General features: G+C 43.5%; 1 protein-coding gene across 4 annotated transcripts; it reads right to left on the bottom strand.

The window, feature by feature from the left end:
- Positions 1–4,735: 4,735 nt before the first annotated feature.
- Positions 4,736–17,149, bottom strand: MSMO1 (methylsterol monooxygenase 1). 4 transcript variants are annotated; one of them, XM_054990615.1, is made up of 6 exons: positions 17,075–17,149; positions 13,616–13,921; positions 11,056–11,204; positions 9,157–9,283; positions 6,888–7,042; positions 4,736–5,651 (listed from the first exon to the last, which is right to left on the bottom strand). In XM_054990615.1, the coding sequence occupies exons 2-6, from the start codon at positions 13,871–13,873 to the stop codon at positions 5,444–5,446; spliced, it is 897 nt and encodes a 298-aa protein (XP_054846590.1). In that variant the 5' UTR covers positions 13,874–13,921; positions 17,075–17,149; the 3' UTR covers positions 4,736–5,443. The 4 variants fall into 4 exon arrangements, with proteins under 4 accessions (XP_054846590.1, XP_054846592.1, XP_054846591.1 ...); XM_054990617.1 differs by lacking the exon at positions 17,075–17,149 and adding an exon at positions 17,047–17,062; XM_054990616.1 differs by lacking the exon at positions 17,075–17,149 and adding an exon at positions 16,810–17,004.
- Between the last annotated feature and the right edge of the window lie 520 nt (positions 17,150–17,669).

Raw genomic sequence — 17,669 nt, 5'->3', positions numbered from 1 at the left:
ATTGAAATGTTACAAGTTGACTGTTTCGTCATATACTTTTTGATGAATACAGATCATTCAATTCCACATCCCATCCTTACGCATTCCTTTCCTTTCCAGCTCCTTTGATCCAACGATCTTGAGCAATTGATATGGAGTCTTTATTGCCTTAAGGAAAATACGGTGGAGATACTTGGGCCACAGCCAGCATAGTCCTTGGGTCTCTATCCACCAACAGATAGGGAACTGTATTATCTTTTAATACAGTGGAAGATAATTTAGTTAAAATAGGGGCAATCCATAATTTGCGATAAAATTATAACGAGGGCATTCCAATATCATATGGGATAGGGAATCAGCTTTTTTCAAAACACATTGACAAAGTCTAACTGAGTAAGGCATATTACAGTATCTCCCATATAAGACTGATGAAGAGGCAGCATTCAAGCATGTGAGCATAAATGCTCTACAATAATGAGGAACTGTGAGGTGTTTAATGTAGGCTGGAACAGCTGGAGGTGGAAAGATGCCAGAGAACTGGGTAGCGCATACTCTTTGAGCTTTTATTACTGAGCTTGAGCAATCTAGCTCTTTTATGCATTTCTTGATGGTTAGTAAAGATTTGCTTTTCCCAATTCTCAGTATATCATCCTTTGCTAGGCTGAGACTAAAGAGTTTCTTCTCTATTTTTTGCATCCAGCGGGAGTAGAATTGATCTGGATTTAGCTCATAAAGCAGACTTTCCTTCTTAGTAAAGAAAAGGACTTTTAGCCTATGTTTAAATGCATGCAGCCATGCTTTGGCTTCAAGAGAGCCCTGGCCCAATTCTAATCTTAAGGCTATCCCAGCTATACATTTTGGGGTTTCTGTAATACGTCGCAGAAAATGACCAAGTGGGTGATGTAGGTTCTCATTTACTCAGAGAATCCATATTGAATCCCACCATTATCCATATTCCAAAATACCTTATTTGGGTTATTTTGCAAGGAATTCCCAGGCAGATGTGTATTTTATTTTTAGACAAATTGTTTGCAGGCACATTAAGGCCAAGTTATTCTGATTTCTCCATGTTTACCTTATATACTGACACCTTCAGAAACGGCTTTAATATTGCAGCAGATTGTTTGGGATTACTTAAAATTTAATATGGTTATCAGCAGCATATAGAATTAGTCTCAAATTTAATCCCAGTAATACATTACTCTTAATTGCAAGAGCAAGGGGATCGGTAAAGAAAGAAAGAATGTTGGACAGAGGATAGTACTGGGGGACTTCAATGTCCATGCTGATGATGCCACCTTTATACAGGCTGAGGACCTGGTGTCAGCCATGGCAACACTGGGACTTTCCCAGTTTGTTTCGGCCCCCACACATAAAGCAGGCCACACTCTAGACTTGATCTTTGGGGTGAGAATGAATGTGGTTCTGGACAAAGTAGAGTCAGTGCCATGGTCAGACCACGCAGTTCTGGAGGCTTGGTTGGATATGCTGCCGCCCCCCTGCAAGGGTGGCGAGCAAATTTATGCTCGCCCGCGGAGACTTATGGATCCAACTGGTTTCCAGAATGCTCTGCGGGAACCGACGCTACACGGTGGTTCATTGGATGAGCTGGTGGAGGACTGGCAGAGCCGGCTCTCCGAGGCCATCAATGAAATTGCTCCCCATCATCCTCTTCGTTCCCATAGTCACCAAGCCCCTTGGTATACAGAGGAGCTACGGCAACGAAAACAGGAACTAAGACGACTTGAGGGCAATCCCGCGACGAGGAAACAAGAACATCTTATAGGCTGCTTATGAAATCCTATGGGATGGCAGTGAAGGCAGCGAAGAAGGAATTTTATGCAGCTTCCATTGCATCAGCTAGCTCACGCCCGGCTAAATTGTTCAATGTGGTACTTTCACTGGTCTCCCTTTCAGCAGGAGACCATCAAATTCGAATTTGGTAATAAGCTGTGAGGCATTTGCGAGTTTTGCTGATAAAACCCTGTCTCTCCACCACAATTTACCGGCCACAGCTGACAGTATGTGAACTAGAGGCCCCTTGGCCATCTTTGGGGGTAATATTAAATCATTTCAGCCCTCATTCCGGGGAAGAGGTGGACAGGATTCTGCGGGCAGTGAGGCCTACCCCATGCCCCCTGGACCCATGTCCATCGTGGCTGGTGAAAGACAGTGTCGACGGGTTATGAGATTCCTTGGAGGTTATTGTTAACTTGTCCCTGGGCTCTGGGGGTTTTCCCAGGGCACTAAAGGAGGCTGTGGTGAGGCTCCTTCCAAAGAAACCATCATTGGATCCTGCTGACCCTCTTGGTTACCACCCAGTCTTGAACCTCCCGTTTCTGGGTAAGGTGATTGAGCGGGTGGCAGAGAAGCAACTGCAGAGTTTCCTGAAGGAGACCTCGGCCCTAGGCCCCTTCCAGTCTGGGTTTTTCCCAGGGCACGGGGTGGAGACATTGTTGGTCGCCCTCACAGATGATCTTTGCAGGCATCTGGATTGGGGCAGATGAGAGCTGCTAATATTACTAGACTATTCAGCAGCGTTCGATATGGTAGACTACAATCTTTTGACCCAACGCCTCCCCGACATGGAAATCCAAGAGACGGCACTACAGTGGCTAGTCTCTTTTCTGCACGGTCAGGGACAGAGGGTGGCGCTGGGGGAGAAGTTATCATCCCGAAGGCCACTAATATGCGGTGTGCCGCAGGGGGCGATACTCTCCCTGTTACTGTTTAACATCTACATGCGCCTCACCCAGTTGGTGTGAAGTTTCGGGCTTGGGCGTCACCAATATGCGAATGACACCTAGCTATATCTGTTGATGGATGGATGGCCTAGATCGGCCCCGGATGTCCTGGAGCATGCTTTTGAAGCTGTGGCTGGATGGTTGAGGCAAAGTCGGCTGAAACTAAACCCTGTGAAGACAGAGATCCTGTATTTGAGTCGTAGAAACATGGATTCGGGTCCTCGGCTTTCCATATTCGATGGGGCAGCGCTTACAGTGGCACCGAGAGTTAGGAGCCTGGGGGTGATTCTGGATGCCTCCTTGACTATGGAGGCCCAGGTCACTGCAGTTGCCAGGTCTTTTTTCTATCTTTGACAGACCAGGCAGCTTGCCCTTTTTGTCCCACGACTGGGCTACAGTGATCCAGGCAATGATCACCTCTAGGCTTGACTACTGTTACGCACTCTACGCTGGGCTTCCCCTGAACCTCATCCGGCGGTTACAGCTGGTACAGAATGCCGCAGTGCAGGTCATCATGGGAACGTCAAGGTGTGAGCACATAACACTGGTATTGCGTCAGCTGCACTGGTTACCAGTAGAGTACTGAATCAGGTTCAAGGTTCTGGCATTAACCCATAAAGCCCTATGCAGACAGGGACCAGCGTATCTGCAGGACCGTCTCTCTCCATATGAGCCTCCAAGGACTCTTAGCTCTAATGGGAAACATCTGCTGAAGGTCCCTGGCCCCAGGGAGGCCCGCCTGGCGTCGACCAGGTCCAGGGCCTTTTCCGTCCTGGCCCCAGCCTGGTGGAACGCTCTGTCCTGGTGGACCAGGGCCCAGCAGGATTTATTGTCTTTTCGCCAGGCCTGTAAGACAGAGCTGTTCTGCCAGGTGTATGGTTGATGCTAGGCAGAATCCCCCCATCCAGTCAAGCATGGTCTGTGTCCTCCCCACTAGCGACATCCTTCATCTGCTGAGTTCCACTGTAAATGCTCTGGTGATGGTGAAAAGGGGGTGGCCTTGTGTATGCATATAGTGCATTTTATTATGCCACTGAGTATACGTGTATGTATATGAATGTATTTTAAGTGTTAGGATGTTTATATATTTATAATTTTAAACTGTAATTGTTAGATGTATTTTAAATGTATGTAAATTGTAATCCGCCCTGAGCCTGCTGGTGTGAGGAGGGCGGAATATAAATCTAATAAATTAAAAATTAAATTAAATCCCTATGGGTTCTTCTGTTCAGTACGACGTGAGATGACAAAGCATCATTAGTTATTTTCTGGTCATGAGGGTTCAAGTATATTAGCGAGACTAATTGTCTAAATATACCTTGTGGATTAAAACATGTCGAATTTTTGTTAAACAGAGCTAATCTACCTGATCAAAGTTCTTTTTCTACATAAAAAAAAATCCCTTCCACTTTTGAATGCTCAATCAAATTTACAGATATCATTTGATGGGTTATATTTTAAACAATTCTTCATTATCTGAATCCACATATACAGAAATTCATTCATTGTGTTAGTGTCATTATCCCTGCTATACAGCTGGGGAGCTGGAGCTGAGTAGCTTACCCAAGGACACCTACTGAGCTCATGGCAATAGTGGGATTCAAACCAGTAGAGTGCTGATTCATAGCTGAACCACTTAACCATAATACCATGCTGTGCTGTAGTACTGTGGTTAAGTGGTTTGGCTGTGAATCAGCACTCTACTGGTTCAAATCCCACTACTGCCATGAGTTCAGTAGGTGTTCATTGTGTTAGCAATCTATGCCATCCATACCTTGAAATCTTAGTTTGAGAGATTAGTCAGATAGTCTGACAGGATAAGTCCAATGACTTATCAGCATCTAATTATAGAAAGTGAAGCCAACATTATTTTCAGCCTCTGCTAACGAATACGATTGTTATCCAAACGAAGAATCTGTAACGTTCTTTAGATCGTTGGGTATGCATCGGGCTTTCTAATGTCAGCATATATGCATATACATTCTGACAATATTATATTACGAAGGCAGGGAAAGAGTCTGAAAGCCAATATGGTTTTATTTGCTGGATGGTAAACTTAAACAAAAGTCAGACCAATTCTACATTCTTTTGCAAGCCACGAATGTAAATCATACCAACACCTCAGTAGTTTACAAATTGTTATGCAATGCTTCACACACTGACAGAACAGATACTTAAAAAAGAATAAAAAGGCTCTTCCCAAGAGAAAAGCCACTCTTTCAAACACAGCATAATTTAATGACGTGAGACAAATAAAAGTTTTGGAATGAACAGCTATTAACATGTGCAAACGGTTGCTGAAAAGCTCCTCTGCTTCTGCTCCCAAGGAAGTCCTCCTCAATGTATGGTTTAAAAAACTAGTAAAACCACAATTTTCATGGTTGCATTTTACAAGTTCTACAAAGTTTAACATTTGTATCCCAAAAGTGTGTAATAGTTCAACCCAAAGGTAAAGGGCACAAAACTTGCAAATGTATTTACCTTCCTCTTAAGTTGTGTGCTTTATTTTGTATAAAATAGAAAAGCATTCCAACTAGGATGCTATAGCAATTAATGGTTTCTCCTCCTACGTGACAAAGGGTCAGCAGGCGTGCTCTCGGGCTTCCTTTAAAGCAAACTTTGCTTTAGAATCGCGGCATACCTTTCAGTTTTAACCAGAAGCGCAAGGCAACCACTTACATCCCTTGACTGCTGACCTTTACTCTTTACAGTGGCAGGATTTATTTGGTCTTCTTTTCCACCACATGCTCCTGTTTCTTCATTTTCTCCACATAACTGTTGTACTGAGAGTCTGTACCAAAGATTTTATCCCACCATGTGAACGTTGAAGAATAGTTGCCAATGAAGTTCATGTGATGGAAGTCATGAAATCGACTGCCACCATAGAAAGGCAGCAAATGCAAAGGGTTCAGAGGAACATCGTAGCCACTACAAAGAAAAGTGAGAGCCGTTTCACAATAGTGCCACAAAAGCAATTTTTCACATTTCCTTTACACTGAAGCAGGGCTGGTAGCTTAGACAGTTACTCATTTCTTTAACAACTATGATTTCAAAATGTCTAAAAACCAATGCTATTCGACTGAACTGCAAACCTCTGATGTGACAGATGTACAAAAGAAATAAATTCAGGACTGAAAATCTTATCTTGCATGAATTGTTTGTTCCACAGAATATCATCCATGCAAGACAATCATGCACAGTCAACTCATGGGAGGAACTCTATGCATAACAGAAAGGGCTTTGTAGAGTAGCAGACAGCTATAGGAAGGGAGATGTGTGAGCAAAAGCTCCCTGGGAACAGGGAGAAGTGAGATGCACTCCTATCTTAAAACACAACCCAGTCAAAATTAAGCATTTTTAGGTCCTGTTGTTATTGCTGAGTTCCATACATGTTCCAAGTACAGAGAAACAGGTGTAAGTTGTCCCATTAAATTTCGAGTTACCATGCCCCTAACGTGCCATTTGTAAAACAGCAAAGGCCTTCAGCTTTCCCTTCTGGAAGCAGATGCATTGTGACAGCTTCCTGCAACAAATGCATGGCAATTGACAGATTGGAATAAAACCAGTCCAAGGCAGAAGTTTGCCTATCCAAGTACAATGATGTACAAAAGTTTCGTATACCCAAGTTACCTCGATTTTTTACTGGAGAGTAAATAGTAGAGAAGTACAGAGTCACACTGTGCAGTATCATGAAGCAGTGCTTTATGCAGAAGGTCAATGGATTTTTTTGCCCAAAGAACAACAAAATATTGGGTTGAATCCCAGCTTTTTCACTAATAAAAAAGGAGGGATCCTCTTTGACCACCAAAAAAGCTACGTTGGGGATTAGCTGCATGTAAAAGAGACACATGGGACAGGGGTTGTAGTGGGAGGGGGAACTGGGCAAGAATGAGTGAAAGCGCTGACTGCATCCAACCCATTGTATACATTTGCTATCAGGGAAATGCACCAGAAGAAATGCATTCCTATAAATGCAGATGTGAGCTCCTCTAAACTGGATGAAACTTACTCCCATGTAAATACACATAAGATTTCAGTCTTAAATCCACATTTTTCAAATAAGGACCTTAAGCCTTTAATTGTTACATACAAATCCTATTGAAACATTGTTGGTTCTGAGTTTAACAACAGGCATCAGCAATAAACAACATAAGGATATTTTACCTGTGGACATCAACGGTCTCCAGCAAGCGACAAATTAGCCATGCCCACAGCAGAATCATGTGATTGCAGAAGACTATTATTCCAATAAAAAATCCAGCTCCAAGGATAAGGGTTTCCAGAGGGTGAGCATATTCTGCTTGCATCCCAAACGGAGCCTAAGGAGGGAAAAGGCACAGATTTAAAGGAAAAAACCCTCAGCATTAACATACTACCTAAATACACACCAGTAGTTTGGAAACCACACAAGCAGATATACATCAATAGGACCTGTAGGAGAATTCTCTCCCCTTCGCCCATGGTTAGCTCATTACAAGAAGGGCAGAAATGTAAGTAGAATCCAAAGTCTAAGGCATTTCACTGCCACCAACCCTCATTTTTAAAATAGCCAGAAGGAAAAAGCGTTTGTGACCCTTCAAGCTCTCAAGCAGGTATCTATTCCTGAAATACTTTAAAGTCACCTGGTAGCGGGTAAGTTTAGACTTAGGAGGACAGTTAGAACTCACAGCAAAACAAAAGTACTTTAAATATTTGAGTGTTAACTGATAGGCCAAGATCCATGCGTGGGTCACACCACAATCTGAAGATTGCCGCATTGATAAAATGCTTTATCTCAGACAAGTATGGATGATAAAAAGTGGTCTTACAACGTAGTTTACATTAATTCTAAGAAGCAAATGTGAACAGGCTTCATATTGGTGCTGTATGGGAAGTCAAAATCTTTCATTTGCAAACAGATATAGAATAAGGGGAGCTGATACCATTGGTTAAGCCACTTTATAAATTTTCCATCCAAACAGTATCTGCAGTGGCCAAAGTTACATGACATATTTCACATGTATTTTGCAGAATCTGTGACAATGTGGCCAGTGCAGGGCAAATAGAGTGAGGGCGGACCCACTGGGCCTTTAGAGCCCTCTCGCCACACCCCTACACACCAGCACTAGGGCATTGCAGGCCTTTTTGTCCACAGGGCTTTCTTCAAACTACACGCACATCTCTTTGAGGGGTGGGATGGGATGGCGACATCAAACATCAGGGGTTATAGCTTCTTAATGCTAATGGTCCTTGCTTTTTCCAACAAAAACCAAGCCAACAGGTAGCAAGCCAATAGCATGGAAACTGAGGTGTAATCAGGGCGGTTTAAATTGAGAAAGGACAGGATGATGGTGATGTCATTACTAACAAACCCAAATCTCCTTTCGTAGGATGTCCAGTAGAAACTAAATTTAAAAGGCACGAGTTATAGGAAAACAGTGAACTGATCACGTCTCCAGGTAATTAGAGATAAGCAACTCTCTTAATTCATTCATAATGGAAGGAAGCAAGCGAAGTTTTGCGTCTGTTATTAGACTTATTTATAACTAATCTGGATTCAGGGCTGAAAAGGACAAAGAAAAATGAAGCAAATGAGATACAATGTAAATAAATGTAAAGAGACAACTTTGGAATAGAAAACCGAGTAAGTTTCGCATGTCTAGTGATGGGCCTTGAAATGTCTGTGACTTTCAAGGAAAGAGATCGTGGCAGATTGCTCAGTGAAAAGCAACTAAACGGATGACAATAATGAAAGAGGGCAAATTGCACACCAGAATTAGGAAAAGGACTAGAAATAAAAATATCAGTGCCTGTACCTAAACCTGAATCACAACTGAGTTTAGAATACTTTGCAGAATTCTAGACAGCCCATCTGAAAAAGGATACTGTGCACCTTGAAAAACTGCAGAAAGCAATAGCCAAAATGATCCAAGGCACAGCAGACAATTCCTATGATGGCTGAAGTGTCTTGACACTGACCTCAGACTCTGTTTTCTCGTAATAAATTCAGATTTCACTTTAAATGTTTAAAAATTCAATTTAAAACAGTACATTTTTAACCATCAGAGGTCTATCACAGGCTTTCAAACCTTTTGGGATTCTGAGTTGGCAGCAAGGTCCCTTGTTCTAGGAAGACACACATTTCACAGAGAAAGTCTAATAGAACTTCTAGGCTCTGGGAACTGGGCATCGGCTATCACTGGTGTTCTCTGCTATCCAGGAAGAAGTACCAAGATATTAAAAGAATTTCAATTTTTGAAACCTGGCTGAGTTGCAGTCCCTGTGATACCAAGTTGAAGCAATTGCAGTGCTATAAAACTCAACAGAAATATTTTGGCAAATGTGCTGGTCAATTCCCCCAGTTCAGTATCAGTTACTGACACTCTATACATTCATGAAGTGACAACACCTACACGTTAACTATGCAAACATGAAAAATTAAGGCTATACATACAACAAACTCGTGATGTACTTTGTGGATGTGCTTATATAGTCTCTTATGGTGCAAAAGTCTATGAAGAAAATAATGCCAGGTGTCCTCAATCACAGCACATCCCAAACATTGGGCAAGTATCACAAACCTATGAAAAATAAAGTTACTGGTTAAGGGTGATGTTCAACAGAACAGAATATCTCCTTCCTGATTCTAACCTCTTCCCTGCTGTTGCTCCACTGCTGGACTGAAAATGAATACTGCATTGCCTATGAGGAATATAACTTGCTACTGAATATTTGCAAGGGCAGGAATATATGAAGAATCAGTATGAACTAGAAACATCCCATTAGATCTCTGGTGAGCCAGACAAAGACACTTTACAAAAAAACTAATAAACAGGCAGCTTAACCTGTGATGTGAAAGATACAATTTCATTTTGTATGGTGCCAAAGCCAACTAGGTTGCAAGGAATACTCATTGTTATCTTTAAAAGATGACAGACCAGCTTCATAGTTTTAAAACTGTGCAAATTAGTATAGGCTTACTAGATGTACTAGATGGGCTAAAACAAGCTAAAGGTGTAACATTGTATACATGTGTTCTAAAATAGATTTGTAAACCTTTTCTTGCATTACTTGTGATTAATGAAAAATATCCCAAGGTGCTACTGCGCCCCTGACATGTTACAATATTTTGCTGTCCTGAAAAAACAGCATGGAGTAGGAAAAGTGTCATAAATGAAGCTATCAACTAAGTAGCACAGTGAACAATCCTATAAACTAAAAGTTTTTTAAAAAATGCGTAGAGCAGCTATTTTTAGTCTTTGGGGGGAAATGTGTGAGCTACTCTGCAGCAGCAGACAGGCTACCACTAGTTCACGAGCTACCTACCAGAGATCCCTGATCTAAAGCAATAAATGATGTAAAGAAATGCTTGCAGCTACTGGTGGGAAGTTTAACCAGAGTTGTCCTAAGGAATCAATGAGAAACATGCCAACCCTTTCCACATGGGTTATCTGCCCTGGATTCAATGCCATTGGGAAGTGGAATTTTTTCCCACAGCATCGTGGCGTATTCAGGCACCTCTTAAAGAGTTTTTCAGCTTTTCTTCAATATTCTGCTTCGCTTTGCTGCAGATTTGGAAACACAGTAAAGCCTGGATGGCTGCCTTCTGGGAGGGAAGTTTGGATTTTCCTGCTCCCCATGGTGGCCACCATTTCCCCACCCACCCACACACCCGGGGCTTTTTAAAATTAGCTATTCCATATTTTTACAGCTCCATGCTTTTGTGATAATATATAACTCGTTTTCCCAGCTTGCTTTCTTTTTTTACATTAAGCCTCTAGCTCCTTCTGTTGTGGAGATATAAAGGGAAGAAGCTACAGATTTACTTTTTTAAAAGAATGCTGTGAACCTATTACAGCTATTATAACTGTATACTGATATAATGATATTCAATTGCTGATTATTTTTTCAAGTTTGAAAAAGTCCCAGCGGCCTCGAAGGTGGATGGGCCCCTTGCTTGCCATATGAAAACCCCATTGCTGCTGTGCTCTGTGGGCAGACGCACCACCAATGCAGAAACCACACATGCCTGTCCTCATATGGAAACCATCTGGAAAGATAATAAAAACTATACATTTAGAGGATAAACGCTAGCACTAAACGCTAGCACACTGCCACTTCCTACGACACCCCCATAAACAAGACAAGTCAGAATGGTTTGAAAGCCACAAGGAAAGTTCTGCTTGGAACGACTAAACATCACTGACTGGATTACTTCTAGTTCTGAAGTCTCTCTCAGGCTGGAGTTCGGTGCCTGAGCAGAGGAGCACTCAAGAGACCGAAGCTACCTCTTGAGGCAGTGTGTCCTTTCCAACCTAACTGCTGTTAACGTAACAGAATTCCCGCTCCTTACCATCTCGGCATGCTTTCCCAGTCATAAGGAATGCTGAAATATTCCGTAAAATAGTACGTGCCACATATCAAAGGGAACTGAATGAAGAAGTGATTGAACATAACGATTTTGAAACACCTCCATTGTTTTTCCCATGTTTCTGGCTTTTCCTGTGAATTAAACAAAAATCTTTAAATAATGCTGATTTCATAAATAGAAAGAAAAGTAGAATATTCCACCACCAGTATTCAAGGTGTAACTTGAACTGTAAATCCCCTCCTATTGGTACAAATCTGCTTCAACTGATATTGCCCAAAATTGCAGCAGGTCAATCACTGTGGGTCATTGGCTGACTGGATTATCAACTGTCCTCTAAATCTCAGGTTTCGATCTGTTAGTTCTCTAGCCAGTTACTATCAGATTACTCCAAAGGGCGGAAATAAGGAAAATGGACACTGGCTCATACAGAGTGCTTTCTTGCCTTAATCCTTCTCTGCAAATTCAACATATCCCCTGACTGGGTCGTAAAAACCTTGGTAGTGCTGCCAACAGTCCAGTTATTCATTATGCTACTGAGGACACTTCATAATTCTCTTACAAAGTGTCAGATAACCTCCATCTTAGGCAGTGAATAACCCTGGTAGGGTCACATGAGACATCATGTAAAGTGATTGGGCAGCAAGAAAATATCCTGAAATCTCTCTTGCTACCATAATGTAAAAGAAGAAAAGCAATTGGAAGATTCTGCAGCTGGTGACAAACACAATGGAATTTTACATTTACCTATCAGTAAACAGGTTTCTGACTAAGGATGAAAAGGAAGACATTGGTTTGTAGATCAAGAGAGCTCGGGATGTCAGCCAATCAAATGCCCAAAATTCAGGGAATAAAACTGATGGTTCTCTATAAGGGATATTAAAATGGACTGGTGTATGGGACCTATCATACCTGAATAATTGTGTGATGGGCTTCAGCTATGTGACTCTCAACCTGGAAAAGGTTCTAAGACTGAATGTGTTGCCTGAATTTGTTGGGCTAGATTCATTTCCAGACCGCCACCAGATATGCAATGGTAGCATAGCAAGATGTCCCTGCCATCCCACTCCAACTGCATCTCCTCCCGAAGTTCTAAATTTGGGGGCCCAAAAGACCCTCAAAAACAGTGTGGGCAGAGAAAACCAGGAGTCTGTATTTGGAGAGGGAAGCTGGCAGAAGTTCCCCTCTCTCCCTTCAACAACGGAAGTGCCATTCCGATGGTGCAATGGTACCTTTAGATCCAACCCAATGCAATGACCTGAGACTGCAATTTACAGGTCAAGAGCAGATATTACAGTTTACAAGGTCCAAGGAACCTTCATCATTCCAAGCCAACACACTGTTATCAAAGGGCTTATGTGAAATCAGTGCAGATCCTTCAACGGTCATAGGTGTTAATTTCACCAGGAAATGTTATTATATTCTATTCCTACAATGCTCAAATAATCAATGCATTTAACATCCGACTGCCTGCGTCATCGCCACTGGAGTGAGTAGGTATTGAATATTAAACCTTTATTGCATATTTTCTATAACAATATCTTAACATTAAACAAGACATGCGTTAATTCATACGTACAATATCTGGTTGGATTCAGCAATCTATGGGCACAGGAATGCCCACCCTCTCCCCCCATCAGCAGCCATTTCTGACCTTGGGAAAGTTTGTTCCTGGAGTTGTAGGACCTGCACAGACTAATACCTATGCAGGACAGGAGGCTGCAGGGGGTGGACTTTACCCCCTGCTCTGTCTCTCATCAATGGAGCTGTGCTGTCAGACAGAAAGGGCAATTTAATCACCTTCCCCCTCCCCACTGCAGCCTTTGGACTATTTGGCTAATAGTCCTAAGTCATTCCAAGGATTCCAGGAATAAACTTTCCTAGGGTCAGAACGGGCAGCTGGGAGGAGAGTGAAGGAAATCCACAACTGTCAGCACCTACCGTCGAGGGATTGCTGGACCCAACTCAATCAGAGAACCAGTTTGAGTGCATTCCAAAGGTATTTTGTTAGGAAGCAGCCACTCAAGGGCTGATGCCATTAACAGGAACTAAGTTCCAGTTCTATCGTGCTAGCTGCTGTGAACCAGTGACTTAGTAGGGGACCTTAGAGATTAGCATTATTATCCTTTACTTTTAATAACAGCTCTGATTCTTCTGGCGCCCAGAACAGAGTAGCATCTTAGATCTAGCAATATTACACCTGTTAGTGGTTCAACCTGGCAGCACAGTTGCATTTAACTCCACAATGCAATGTACAGGCACACACAAAACATTTACTTAAAAGGAATGCTTTCCAGTTCATGACCAAACCTCCAAACCCATTTCTTCCCATGTCCCTTCGTCCCAATTGGAGAAAATCATTCCTTGTGTATGTTGACAGCAGGAGAAAACAAAAAGATTACCATTCTTATCTTTCATAATACACTTTAGGTAGGCTTCAAAAATAAAACCAGCAATTGGGAAAGGATGGGGGCAAAAGATTCAGTGATTCCAAGAGAAATCAGAGCGTGAATTTTTCAGAGGAAACAAACCAAATCCACCTTACCTGTTGTATTTTATACTTTTGCATGTAAGGTATAAATTGAAATACAAATCCAGGCAAGCATATTAAGAAATACGCAAACTCATGCGCTATAAGTGATCCCCATGTTGCAATCTGGAACTTAGAGTAGTTATTCAGCATAGACATCCAAGCATTTTTAAATAGTTGCTGTAGTGGATTCTTGGGCAAGAAAGAATCTACATATTCAACCGCCACGAAAGCAGAATTCAGTATGCCAACACTGCCATTGGTCGCCATCATTCAGCTCTGGAACATTCCACTTGCAGCTCCTCTGCAGGATTTATGAATCTGCAAGATGTTCAGAAAATATTATTGATAACTCTCAATAGCAATCCTCCTGAGAAGGTATTGGGGGAAGGAGGAGAGATCACATAGACACATTGCGGCCACATGTTGCTGGATACTGTGCTATCCTTCAGACATTTCACCTCCTAGATTTGTCTTGTCTCCAAAGGGAAATCCGGTTGATCACTCCCATCTCGATTTAAATATCCTCAGATTTGACTGGGTTGAAAATTAAAAATATAGATTTATTGTCGAAGGCTTTCATGGCCGGAGAACGATGGTTGTTGTGGGTTTTCTGGGCTGTATTGCCGTGGTCTTGGCATTGTAGTTCCTGACGTTTCCCCAGCAGCTGTGGCTGGCATCTTCAGAGGTGTAGCACCAAAAGACAGAGATCTCTCAGTGTCACAGTGTGGAAAAGATGTTGGCAGGTCATTTGTATCTACTCAGGAGGGGTGGGGTTGAGCTGAGTCATCCTGTAAGAGTTTCCCAGGGTGTGGAATGCTAATGGCGGGAGGCCTCACTGTATCCTGAGGAGGTTCTTTTGCATATGGATTGGTGCTTGATGTGCTAATCTTCTCTGCAGGGCTATTGTCGAGTATAGAGTGTTTTGTTAGCCTGGTGTTTTTCAGAAATGGAAACCATGCTCTGTTCATTCTTAAGGTTTCTTCTTTCCTGTTGAAGTTTTGCTTATGCTTGTGAATTTCAATGGCTTCCCTATGCAGTCTGACAAAGTAGTTGGTAGTGTTGTCCAGTATTTTGGTGTCCTGGCATAAGATACTGTGCCCTGTTTGAGTTAGGCTATGTTCAGCCACTGCTGATTTTTCAGGTTGTCCAAGTCTGCAGTGTCTTTCATGTTCTTTTATTCTTGTCTGGATGCTACGCTTTGTGGTCCCGATGTAAAGTTGTCCACAGCTGCAGGGTATACGGTATACTCCTGCAGAGGTGAGGGAGTCTCTACTGTCTTTTGCTGATCGTAGCATCTGTTGTATTTTTCGGGTGGGTCTGAATACTGCTTGAAGGTTATGCTTTTTCATAAGCTTTCCCATCTGATCAGTAATTCCTTTGATATATGGCAAAAACACTTTTCCTGTAGGAGACTGTTTTTCCTTGGTTGTTTGATTCATCCTGGGTTGATTGCTCTTCGGATTTCATTTCTGGAGTAGCCATTTGCCTGAAGTGCGTGGTTTAGATGATTAATTTCCTCATTGAGAAAGTGCGGCTCACATATCCGTCTTGCGCGATCCACTAATGTTTTCATTATGCCTCTTTTCTGTCGAGGGTGGTGATTGGAGTTTTTGTGTAAGTACCGATCAGTGTGAGTTGGTTTCCTGTATCATAATAATTGCATAATGAAAATATTAGTGGATCACACAAGACGGATACCCTGCAGCTGTGGACAAGTTTACATCGGGACCACAAAGCGTAGCATCCAGACAAGAATAAAAGAACATGAAAGACACTGCAGACTTGGACAACCTGAAAAATCAGCAGTGGCTGAACATAGCCTAACTCAAACAGGGCACAGTATCTTATTCCAGGACACCAAAATACTGGACAACACTACCAACTACTTTGTCAGACTGCACAGGGAAGCCATTGAAATTCACAAGCATAAGCAAAACTTCAACAGGAAAGAAGAAACCTTAAGAATGAACAGAGCATGGTTTCCATTTCTGAAAAACACCAGGCCAACAAAACACTCCACACCCGACAATAGCCCTGCAGAGAAGATTAGCACATCAAGCACCAATCCATATGTAAAAGAACCTCCTCAGGATACAGTGAGGCCTCCCGCCATTAGCATTCCACACCCTGGGAAACTCTTACAGGATGACTCAGCTCAACCCCACCCCTCCTGAGTAGATACAAATGACCTGCCAACATCTTTTCCACACTGTGACACTGAGAGATCTCTGTCTTTTGGTGCTACACCTCTGAAGATGCCAGCCACAGCTGCTGGGGAAACGTCAGGAACTACAATGCCAAGACCACGGCAATACAGCCCGGAAAACCCACAACAACCAAAAATATAGATTACCATTATTGTGGCATAAAGCACTAGACTCTGACCCAGGTTCAAATCCCACTTTAACAACAACAGCTGATTTATACACTGCCTTTCAGGATGACTTAACACCCACTTAGAGCAGTTAACAAAGAATGTTATCATTATCCCCACAACAATCACCCTGTGAGGTGGGTGGGGCTGAGAGAGCTTCTAAAAACTGAGGCTGACCCAAGGTCACCCAGCTGGCTTCAAGTGGAGGAGTGGGGAATCAAACCCGGTTCCTCCAGATTAGAGTCCTGCCACTCTTAACCACTACACCAAACTGGCTCTCCTTGACACCCGCTGGGGCAAAATAATATTTGATTTATGTACCGCCCTTCAGGACAACTTAATGCCACACTCAGAGTGGTTTACAAAGTGTGTTAAGTGGATGGGGCTGAGTTATGGAAGAGTTGTGATTGACAGGTGTCCTTCAGCTGGCTTCAAGCAGAGAAGAGGGGAATCAAACCCAGTTCTCCGGGTGGAGTCCTGCGCTCTTAACCACGACGCCAAACTGGCTCTCCAAATCTGAGGCCTCCTTCAGCCCACCTCACCCCATCGGGTTGTTGTGAGGATAAAATGGAGAAAAGAATTCTACCCCGAGCTCCCTGGAGAGGAGGATAACGATACACTAAATAAGCATCTCGGACCGAGGCGCAGGGTTGAAGTGAAGAGTTCAGGAGCGATTGCAAGTATTCTTTCCTCTCTCTACGTTGTGAATTCAGCAGGACCTCACGACACACAGAGGCAGAGACCGAGGCGTTTGGGGGAAAAGACTTCCGGAGGGGCCGCAGCGCAACGCTCCCCCTCACTCCTTCCCTCTTCCCTGGCCCCCAGCAATCACCCGGCCCTAATCCGGCGTAGTCAGAGGCGGGAGCGCAGAGGAGCGCAGCCTGCACACCGGAGCTCTTCCCATCCCGCGGCCTCCTGGCGCCGGACACTGAAGCCGAGTCACGAACACAGCGGCCGATCAGCGCCCCAGCGAGCAGTGCTTCGCAGACACAAGAGCGGGAGCGAACCCGCCCGCGCAAGGCTCCGATGAAGCCGTCACGGGACGGCGGCGGCAACCTTCGCCACCTACCTGTCTTCCGTCAGGCCACGCCACTTACCTCAGCGCGCACCGGCTCTTCCCTCGACAGAAGCACCGCCGAGCGGCCGCTCTCCAGCACGACTTCTGATATACGCCTCTCTCATTGGTCGGAACACAACCCCTTCGCCTCCCCGATTGGCTACGGCGTGACATTTCGTCATGAGCAGGTATATGCCGAGACCGAAGCACAAGGGAACTCGCGAGCTCCCATTTGCTGAAGGGATGGAGTGAGAATAGTGAGATCGTAGCTGAGATCCAATCACTTGCAGCGGTGGTCCCGATGTCGACTGACGAGCGTGTAATGTTTTCCGAGGCGGAAGGTTGCCATAGAAACAACGAGGCGCCCTAAGTCTCCCGTGCTTCTTTCCCGTTTGATTCGGATGAAAGTTCTAATGCAATTTATGGCCGATTGGCAGGCGGGCGTTGTGCGCAGTTTTACTCAAAAGTAAACCCGGGTTAATTCAGTCTTAACCGTTCAGACGAAATCAACAGGATTTTTGCACAAAGATGCGTAGGATTTGCGTGCAACTGAATTTAGCAGGGCCTTTGAGCAAGTCTGCACAGGATTTGCAACCTTAGCGAGAGGCATCAGCCGTTTACAAGATGGGTCGTTC

This window comes from Eublepharis macularius, chromosome 10 (genome assembly GCF_028583425.1).
Source record: "Eublepharis macularius isolate TG4126 chromosome 10, MPM_Emac_v1.0, whole genome shotgun sequence".
In the NCBI taxonomy this organism is placed as follows: Eukaryota; Metazoa; Chordata; class Lepidosauria; order Squamata; family Eublepharidae; genus Eublepharis; species Eublepharis macularius.
Note: the sequence above shows the minus strand (reverse complement) of the source record. Positions and strands in the feature narration are given on the sequence as shown.

Coding starts and splice junctions, on each gene's coding strand:
- MSMO1 (XM_054990615.1), bottom strand. CDS start 13,873: ATGATGGCGACCAATGGCAGTGTTGGCATACTGAATTCTGCTTTCGTG. Junction 7,043..9,156: donor AAGTACATCACGAGTTTGTT/GTATGTATAGCC, acceptor TTCCCTCCTTAG/GCTCCGTTTGGGATGCAAGC. Junction 5,652..6,887: donor GAGACCGTTGATGTCCACAG/GTAAAATATCCT, acceptor TTTTCTTTGTAG/TGGCTACGATGTTCCTCTGA.